Here is a 10,627-nt window from a genome sequence, read left to right on the forward strand (position 1 = left end):
TAACACTTCTTTTTTTTTTGGGGGGGGATGTTATCAATGATATACAGTATGCTCAGTGGTCTATTTGTTCAGAGAGTTAAGATTTTCATAATCGCTCAACACAAAGCAAAGTATGTGCTGTACAAAAAGCTGAATATTATTTATAGCCAATAAAATATATATTTCTATGATAAAAACAGGATCAGAAGGCAACCTACTTATGGCAAGAAGGTTATAAGGTTCAAATCCCTGGACTGCCAAAGAGCAACTGTTGAGCTCTTGACTAGGACCTTTAACCTTCAAGTGCTCAGCCTCACTCCACCACTCTGATATTATTCAAGCTTATAGTTTTTTCTCTGCACTATTATTGCACAGTTTACAGTAAAGTGAGATATTGGAAGTATAGGTAAAAATTGTTGCATTCGCCAAAACAAAAGATTGAATTCAACCAATCTACCAAGAATCATGTAAATTGATTGTTGTCTCTATGAAGACAGAGTGAAAGAATAAGTGAATACAGAACAAAATAAAATTTATAAATAAATAAATAAATAAATGAAAATAAATGTATATATAAGCACAAGAAAGTTAGATAGCTACATAGATCGATAGGAATAAAAAAAGAGGAAGGAATAAAGAAAGAAGAGAAAGAAAGAATGAAAGAAAAAGACTTTCTATTAAACATTACATACAGATGTGATTAGGGTCAGTAGGTACATTTACTCTAGCTCAAATGCAACACACACACACACACACACACACACACACACACACACAAACACGTTCTCTCTTTCTCTCTCACTCACACACTCGCACACATCCACACACCCAATGGCTTTTCTCCTTCACCTCAGCAATGTGACATTTAGTTGGAGTTGAAGATAAAGTTTCTCCCACTGCATGACCTTTAAGTGCTCTGCATTCTCTGTCTGTGTATGTCTGTAGGGGGGGAGGTCCCCCCTCCAAATGGAAAATCCATAACTTTTATTCGGATTTTTTTTAATTATAGCATCAATAAGAGCCACACAAATTCAGTAAACATGCCTTTTCTATCAGAACAGTGTGAACTTTATACACATTAATGCTTTGGATCTGTATGTTATCACTGCTCTTAAAGAATGATCACTTCATAGCGATTAGTAGGTGAAGTTAAAGAAGTCCAGCTCTCAGGCCTGATTTCGAAATCTACCAACCAGCAGAGCCGTCAAACTCCACAAGCTTTCAGAGATGGAAAGTGCTTTTAATAACGGTCTCACAGTGACAAGGCCAAGGTATTTTTGGAGCTGAACTCAACACACAAGCTTCTGGGATATGCTGCAGTGTATCATTTAGGCAGCGTGACCTTTCAATCACATTCAAGAGCAATTAACTGTATACTGTAAGAGTAAGAACCTAATGTATGACAATTTGCTGTAATTTTCTGCAAAAAAGAAAACTTATGGGGTGATTGAGCATTAAGAACTAGAACTACAACAATTATTGTATGTGCTACTGCTTAGTAACTGCTCAGTTTACTTTGTAGTCATACATTTTTTTTCTTTTCTTTTGTTGTTTACATGTTTTTGTTGGTACATGATGATACTGCTGCTTGTGAAAGTCTGTGGTCTAAGCAGTGAAGACACAGTACAAAATGCAAGACCCAAGAACACAAGACACACAATAACATGATCTTCAGTACAATCAAAAAATAGACTATTTTTATCTAAACTTCTTTTATCATAATACTGGACTTTTAGTATTAATGGTCTATTTTCATTTAAGGTTCATGGGCCTCCAGTGATTCTACTTAAAGTCAGTAATGAAGCAGCGCACGAGTGCTTTACATTTTTTGTCATCTGGCAAATGCTCTTATCCAGACAAACTTCCAATTATCTCATTAATACCACTGAAGAGATGACAGTTCAATGCCTTACTCAAAGTCCCAGAAGTGGCAGGTGGTAGTGCTGGTATGTGAACTCCGAACAAACATCCAATTTCATAACCACTGAGCTACCACTTCCTTTAGTCTGTCCAACTGTCTCACTGTCTGCTTAACTGCATACTCTGCTTAAACAGATCAGATTTTACATCTTCAATATTCAAGGTAAAACAGTAGGGGTGTAATGGTACACATATTCATGCTGTTTCGATACAAAGCTTTCGTTTCGGAGCACATGTGTACTGAAAGCGATTATTTTTACACACTAAACAAAGTAAAAATCTGAGTTCCCTCACAATGTATTAAGTGGCAGAGCGCAAGTTTAGTCTCTGCATCGCCCTTTTAGTGCAGCAGTCACTTATTAATTATTTTTTTATTATTAAACTTGAAAACATAATCACTCCTTACCGGAAATACGATATGTAGTGCGTTGGAAAACTTAGATTTTGTTTTGCTCCTGCTTGAAATTGCTGCCAACATTTTTACTGATTCTTTCGCATTTTATGTACAGCTTCAAGAATTTCTCTTAAAAGGAAAAAATCTTGACAATTTCACATATCGAGGGAGTAAATGAATGAAGGATGGAAGGAATGAAGACATTTGTTAATGTCTGCTGAAATAAGTAGAACAGTTGAGTAGAACATATCTATAGAAATAAAATATGAAATGTAACACACTTATATACACATCTGTGTTACCAAAATGTGTCATTGACATAATCTAAGAAAGTCATAAGACATAAAACAAGAAAGTTATCGACAATCCGGTTTATCAGCACAAATTGTTCACTATCTGAGCAGCGTCGTTTAACATTGCTGAAAACACACACACACACACACACACACACACACACACACACACACACACACACACACACACACACACACACCTGTATGGTTGTAAACAACATCAGTAATGCACAGCATGTTCCACTCATTCTTCATCTTCTCCACCAGGATGCCTATGTCGCTCCAGTCGTACTTCTTCCCCGGAGGGGAGAAGTCGGGGTTCAGTGCCAGCTGATCAGCCAGAGAGTAGCAGGAACGTGACTCACCCAGCGTCTGCAGCGGTGTGAAGTGGATCATGTTATAACCTGCAAAGTACAAACAATAAGTCTTTATAAGCCAGTGGTGCAGTACCTTTATATTTGCTAAAATTACAATATACATTTTAGTAGCATCTGCTGTATAAGTGCCAGACATTAACACAATGCGGTGACAGATGGAAAAATTAATTCTTTGGTCGTCCCAAATGCAGTCAAGCAGCTAAAATAACACTGTTTTGTGAAGCTGATGTAGTAACCAAATATTGAATATTTATCTCACTCAAAATATTTACTATCAAAATTTATTAAATCCTTATCTGCCTCGCTTCTAAATTTTCACTACAAATCTGCATTTAAACTTATAACATTTACAATAGAATTACAAAAACTACAAGATGCTATAATAGCCTAACAGTGTAAACCTATACAAATATATATTAAATAAATAAATTAAAGACAAATGCAATAATTGAAGCTTTATTGTGATTTTTTAGGAACATTGTATGGGTGCATTATGTTTGTCCATCCTTCACTCTATTTCACAACTATTAACTCATTTCCAGTGGAGACAGTGAGTTGTGCTAATCTGTTGACCGACATGACAAGTTAGTCAACCGATTCTGGACAATCATTGATTTAAGTCTAGTTTCAAACAAACCAAAGATCAGCAGAGATACTAATGTGCATAGAAGCATAGAAATAAGGCTAACATGAACAACTTTTACTCTCAAATTGTCATTTTGTTAAGCCAGGACACTATATTGACAGTTTGACCGTTGGTGCAGCTCTGTCTCATCACGATTAATCACACCCGGTCTACATCTGATAAGAAGAGTGTATTCGCTTTTCTCTTACCTGACTCCTTGGCCACCCTGAGCCGGTCGAGCCATTCATCCAGAAAACCGAGACATTTAGCCAGATACGTCTGGATGCTGATGCAGTCTAAAGGTAAAACGTGATTATCAGCACCCACGCGGAGCATAGGATCCACCACCACGTATCCACCTCCAACCTTCTTCTCATTCCTGTACAGACAGCACACACAGAGCACTCAGACACGTTAAATAGTCTGTAAGAAAGCGGTTGCTCAGTGGTTACAGCTCTGATTTGAAAATTGGAAAAAATTCAAGCCCCAGAATCACCTTGAGCAAGGCCCTTATCCCTCTATGCTCCAGGGGCACTGTATGACCCTGAGCTTTGATCATAGCTTCCTAACATCACTGGGATATGCGAAAAAATAATTCTACACAATGTAATGTACACGTGACAAGTAAAAATCCCTGTTACTCCTTTATTTTCAATACACATGGCATTAATCCTGACATCACAGTGCGGTACAGCAGCTCCATGGTGTGTGAAAGAAAAGCCTACACGACACATCGTTTACTTCCTGTAATCAGCATGCAGTTCTGCTTCATTCTATATTTTCTGGATCTCTATTAAACTGTATATAATTGAATATTCATAGCATATCCTAGCTAATCTTTATATAATCTGTATACACAGCATTAAATGTAAATGCATTAAATGTTTCTTTCTTAAACTAAGAGACCAGACCCTGTTTCAGCAGGACAATGCACAAAGCCAGCTCTATGAAGATAAGCTTTACATGAATTGGAGTCGAAGATCCTGAGTGGCCTGCTAGAGAGGGTTGACCTCAATCCTACTGAACACTTTCGGGGGATAAACTGGAATGCTGACTGCACCCCAGGCCTCCTCATGTTCAAGAAGCACACATCTAACTAGAAGTCTATTTAGATTGGATTGTTTTTTCGGATAGGATTTCAGTTTTATGGCCTCATCTCTACAAATCAGCGAAACATGCTCCGAGCTATTAACAGCCTTAATTGATTTCAGTCACATTAACAAAGATACAAAATGACTTGTTAATATTTAATGGTATTGTGATACAAAATATTAGATGTAGATCACCAAAGTTATTTACTGTGAGGGCCACATAAGTTTTCCTTTCTTATATGAGGGGCCGGGTCGGTCTGTAACAGATAATTGCCGTGACTTCCAGTATTATTGTAGAGATTTTATTTTAATTAGAAATGTAATTATTATGCCTCCTAATTATAGATTAGTTTATATGTTGTTATGCACTGTACAGACAAATGAGCATTATTGTTTTAAAAGATATATATATACACTTATGTATATGCATATGGTGGGTGGGTGAATCTAATAAATAATTAGGCTATGCTTATAACCTAACAACCTAAGGTCGCCGGATAGTGGATTTTACAGATACCGATAGTCAAGCCAGGTTTATTTCTGTAGCGCTTTTCACAATGGACATTGTCTCAAAGCAGCTTTACAGAATTTAACAGTTAAGGTGAACGATGTGTATTTATCCCTGATGAGCAGCCATGGCGACTGTGGCAAGGAAACACTCCCTTAGATGTTATGACCTTGAGAGGACCCATCCTCAATGGGGTGATTTAAAAAGTGTGATTATAGTCTTTTAACAATACAGAACACTGGAGAGTAAGGAATAACATGAGCACTAGAATGTCAGATTATGAGTAATGTCCTTTCTACAGTCATTTGAGGTTATGGAGCCAGGAGCTACTAAGCAAATCATAAAATAGCTCAACATTTGTGATCATCACAGATCCAACACCAGCTTCTTCATGTCAGTGCCTTTAACACTCAAATAGGTCCATTGTCCAAACTCCACATGGGATCCAAATGGCACTGGTTGGATCAAACTTGCTAATTAACCAATTAATCAAACAACAGTTTTTAAAATGCATATTGGACAAGAAAAGCATACAAACATAACACACCATGTAAAATAGTACTGAACTTTATAATTTATACCTTTTTTGTTGTTATTATATATATGTTATATAATAAATATAATATTGCACTCTTTGTAAATCTCACAGATTTAGTATTCAGCATGGATTTTTGCCGATAGCCAGTAGTCCCAGCAATCACCTATTATTGTCCATACCTCTATTAATAACTAAGAGAAATTTTAGTTTGATCGCCAAATTTTAATATCAAGTAGATATGAGTAAAACATATTTAAAATATATTTTCAAAATATGTCTCTGGCATTGTTTTCAGCCTGTGAGTCGTAATTTGAGGGCCCCTGATGTTCTTGTCTTACACACTGGAAATGTTTCTGAAACGTCATTAAGTTTCAATTACAGAATAAATATTAAAAGGCATGTCCCTCTGCACCCACTGTTGTGAATTCTCTTCGCGCAGCATCTCGAGCGCGGCTTCTCAGACACGGGCGCACTGAGCATAGGCAGTGGCACTCTCGACGATATAGCCGGGTTAGCCGCTAGCATAGCTGCTCATTAGTATGGCTGCTCGGGCTAAACGTGCTACTAGTTTTTTTCCCATCAGTAACATTTGTACAATGGTGTTAAGTAACTACTGTGATGGGGGTTTTATTATTGATTGTATTAAGCATCTGTTTTTAATAATTCAGTGCACTATGCAGTATGTTGTCTCAGTTACCTTTTGAGAGTTAAGACTAATGCTTCTGTATGGTGTCTGTTGTACCAGTTGGCTAATGTTCATGCTAGACATGTCATGTTATGGTTATGTGTTAAGCAGTTGTTTCTTTATTTAATTCCTAGAAACTACCTCGCACACATGACCCTGTGTGTAATGTTATTCTTGTGCAATAAATGGCTAAACTCTATCTGATGACTCAAACTCCCTGACCAGAGTTCTGCGGCGGTCAATAACACAATCACCAGTAAAAGCGGGCAATCCGCAACACCCACCCTACAAACGAACATCCTTCTAACTGTAAACTCACATGCACTTGTTTTTGTAATGGTCACAAAAGTGTCTTTTTGTAATTCTTGTAAAAGACATTCTTGTCATCTACATGATGTGCAGTATTATTATTTATTTACAGTAATAGTGTTGAATATATATGAAAATAGGCATGAAATGATTTTCAAGATAATGGCATCATTATTATTCCTTACCCATAGCCAAAGTAATACTGGTAAGATCCGGCACTGTGCACCTCCAGGGAGCAGAACTTGTCCGAATCGTCCTCTCTGCCAGTGGGATTCACCCAGTCTAGGGTGCGAAATTTGTGACGGTCGAAGCGTTCTCCCTCAGCTGGGTAGTTGACATAAACGTGGACCTCTTTCCCCTGAAGAGTCGGCCCAAGCTGAAACTGTAACTTAAAACCTGGAGTTAAAAAATAAGTGAATAAAATGATATTAAGGTTCCAGGATTGCAGATGTAAGCATATTTGTATGTAGCTTTAGATCAGTGGTCACCAAACTTTTTTGAAACTGAGAGCTACTTCTTGAGTACCGATTATAGTGAAGGGCTACCAGTTTGATACACACTTCTGAAATAACAAATTTGCTCAAATTACCTTTAATTATATGTTATTATTAATAATTCATGATATTCATCTATGTGAAGACACTGATCATGTTAATGATTTCTCACAATAATTATCAACAATGATTTAACAACTTAGGAAACATAAATATCAATATGCAAAATTTCATTTATATAACATATAAACGTATATAACTATATGTAACTTTATACCAATGCAAGTGTGATTTAAACAAAGAATAGCAACAAAAAAGTTAGCTGCAGCTCAGTGGTAAGTGGCGCTATGGTGATCTATTTTTAGAAAAGGCCCACGGGCGACTCATGTGGTCCCTGCGGGTGACCTGGTGCCCACAGACACCTGGTGACCCCTGCTTTAGAGTATGCTCAATCTGTCTTTCAGGGTTTTTTTTATTACATAGCATTCAAAGTGGTGGAAAATGCTGATCTGCGAATGATGATTTATTTATTCCTATTAACTGCTTTCCAAATCCTCAAACACTCACAACCGTGACTCTCAGTTCCAATTGTTTTGAAATGTATTCTTCATGTGGAAAACATCATCTGTTCTCAGCAGACACAGTACTAGAACATGTCGGACAATGCTACTTTCCCTGGCTGATAAATAACAGATGTCGTCATGTATGATGTAACTGTTTATCTTCCGATCTATCTAAAAAAAAAAAGAAAAAAGCTCATTCACCATCACAAACATTGTTGTCTACAGCATCTCACAAACGTGAGTACACCCCTCACATTTCAGCAACCTTTTAGTATACCTTCTCAAGGGAAAATACTATAGAAATGAAACGTGTAAAGATTTTAGAGTGGACAGCTTGTGCAGCTTGTATAGCGGTACAGTGGACCCCAGGAATTTGCGAGGGTTACGTTCTAAGCAAATATTTGGACGTGCCCCACCGCATCCCCTATGGTACCTTAGGGAATTCATCTAGAAAATAAGTCACTTTATAAACCTAATAGAGTACAGTATTTGACCAAATACATAGTTTAAAATGTTATTCCTAATGTTCCTCGACATTCAGTCCTGCTGCGGATTCCCTCAAGTTTTAAGATAATCCGCAATTTGCTGTTAGTTAGGTTTCAAATTAGAACCTGCAAATTTTCAGGGGTTGACTGTATAGATTTACCGTCCACTGTAAATAAGTTATTTAGGCAATAAGAAGACAGTAAATCTGTACTGCTATAAAAGCTGCACATTGACTACTCGAAAATATATCTAAGTTTTACTTCTGTAGTATTGTCCCTTAAGACGGTATACTAAACGGTTGCAGAAACGTGAGGGGTGTACTTACTTTTGAGATACTTTTGCTGAAAACAACAACTAAAAAAATCTTCCTTGTTTTTAGAGCCAAGGCTAAAAAGTAAATAAAAGGTTTACTAGAGCAGTGATTCCGTGGCAGTGAACAAACTTTCACAAGAGGGGAAAAAAAATAACAGTCTACTGCTTACCTTGTTCCAAGCGGAACAGGGTCCTGTCCAGTTTCTCCATGTCATTGAGGATGAGCACTCGGATCTGTTTAGCCCTTGCCATGTTCACGCTGCTCAGTGCTGAAGTTGTGTGGTGAAATTCAGCAGGAAGCCTTTTCAATCTAAGAAGAAAGTAAAAGAATGTAATAAATAGAAAAGAAAAGATGTAAAGTTTATGATCAGCCTGTAGCACTAAAGGTACTTTTTTTTCCCGGAAAAATGCAATTTTCTAGAATGACTAAATCTAAGGCATGAGTCGAATTAAACGGAGAAATGATTGTGATGGTATATTTTACTGGAAAATAAAGCTCTATTATCGACTGGAGGACAAATCTAGGCTTTCGCTCTTACAGTAACTGTTCCTCCAATCAACTACACACTTTCCTTTGATGTACTTAATATTTATTTTATTATTTCTAAAAACTGTAAGAAAAAATAAAGTCAAATGAAACAGCAAGTGTTCGAAAAAGGAGTCTTTTTATTTAAATAAATTAAAGATTATTAATCAGGGAGGATATTTATCAGATTTGTTCTTCCACATTATCAACTACTCTTCTGCCCTATCGATATGTACCTTCGAACTTACGCTGTTGTGGAATAGGGGACATGTTCTACACACAAATGATGTGCAAATAAGAACTACCGGGACACATGTGCATGTCTCTGACAGTCACAGGGCTCTAGTCCTGTTTCGCAATAAAAGTGTGCTCCTGAGCCACACACACAGTGTAAAGAAGGAGAGTGTAAAGAAGAGTTAAACTATTATTGCTGGCCAGTGGCCAGGTTGTACATGAACTGTAGAGTGGGATTCAGCATGTGTTGACCCTGAGGTCATGGTCAAACAGCACTGAAATCAGTGTAGACACAGACAGAAGGGTGCAAGCATTTTCTATTCATAGCTAACCCATCATTAAAGCAGCACAATGACTGGATCTTACTATTAGAAGCCCAGGATGGCCCCAAAATTACACCAAAAATATAAGTAATATATAAAACAAGAGGTTATAATTTAGTCAATATATTTAGAATATATAAAATATTTGGGTTTGCAATTGAATTTAAACTGTTTGCATTTATAACCTCGATTGAGCAGCTACTGTATAAGAAAGTATTTCTTCTTGCTTGAATATGGACCAACTGTGTAATAATGATCCTGTCCCTTTCTTCTTTTGGGATGCACCCGATCCTTCACGATGCCCTAGAGACGCTGGATAGAGTTCTCCGCAATCAGAATCCACACTGTGCAGCTGAGCATAATTAGACATGAACAGCCTAAAGATCCAACCAATTAACTGTGCAACTTATGAACTCTAAGAATATATTTGGATTGTAATTAATATAAACCATGCGATTTGAATGAATGGTTCTGCATTTAAGGACCCAGTGTTAATCAGCACACCTCAACACTAATGGAACTGTAATGGATGGACATTTGGTGCCACCCAGATGAGGACGGGTTCTTTGAGTCTGGTTCCTCTTAAGTATCCTTCCTAATCCATCTCAATGACTTTTTTCCTGCCACTGTCACTACTAGCTCATTCATTATGGATAAATGTAAGGGTTATATTTTTGAGCACTAACACATAAATTCATATTTTATATCCAACACACGGATGCACAGTGGATCCACCGCAGTGGATAGAACAGACTGATGCACGGTGGATAGAACAGACTGATGCACAATGGATAGAACACACTGATGCACGGTGGATAGAACAGACTGATGCACGGTGGATAGAACACACTGATGCACGGTGGATAGAACAGACTGATGCACGGTGGATAGAACTCACTGGTCCACGGTGGATAGAACAGACTGATGCACGGTGGATAGAACAGACTGATGCACGGTGGATAGAACACTG

General features: G+C 37.4%; 1 protein-coding gene across 2 annotated transcripts in view; it reads right to left on the reverse strand.

Annotated features, from left to right (window-relative positions):
• agla (amylo-alpha-1, 6-glucosidase, 4-alpha-glucanotransferase a) overlaps positions 1-10,627 on the reverse strand; it is a 34,374-nt gene that overhangs the window by 22,174 nt on the left and 1,573 nt on the right. For both annotated transcript variants that reach the window (XM_046863002.1, XM_046863001.1), the window contains exons 2-5: positions 8,745-8,884; positions 6,905-7,115; positions 3,798-3,967; positions 2,787-2,990 (exon numbers count right to left, since the gene is read on the reverse strand). In XM_046863002.1, coding sequence (XP_046718958.1) covers positions 2,787-2,990; positions 3,798-3,967; positions 6,905-7,115; positions 8,745-8,826 — 667 coding nt within the window. In that variant the 5' untranslated portion in view covers positions 8,827-8,884. The remainder of the gene's footprint in view (positions 1-2,786; positions 2,991-3,797; positions 3,968-6,904; positions 7,116-8,744; positions 8,885-10,627) is intronic.

This window comes from Silurus meridionalis, chromosome 12, assembly GCF_014805685.1.
Source record: "Silurus meridionalis isolate SWU-2019-XX chromosome 12, ASM1480568v1, whole genome shotgun sequence".
NCBI lineage: Eukaryota > Metazoa > Chordata > Actinopteri > Siluriformes > Siluridae > Silurus > Silurus meridionalis.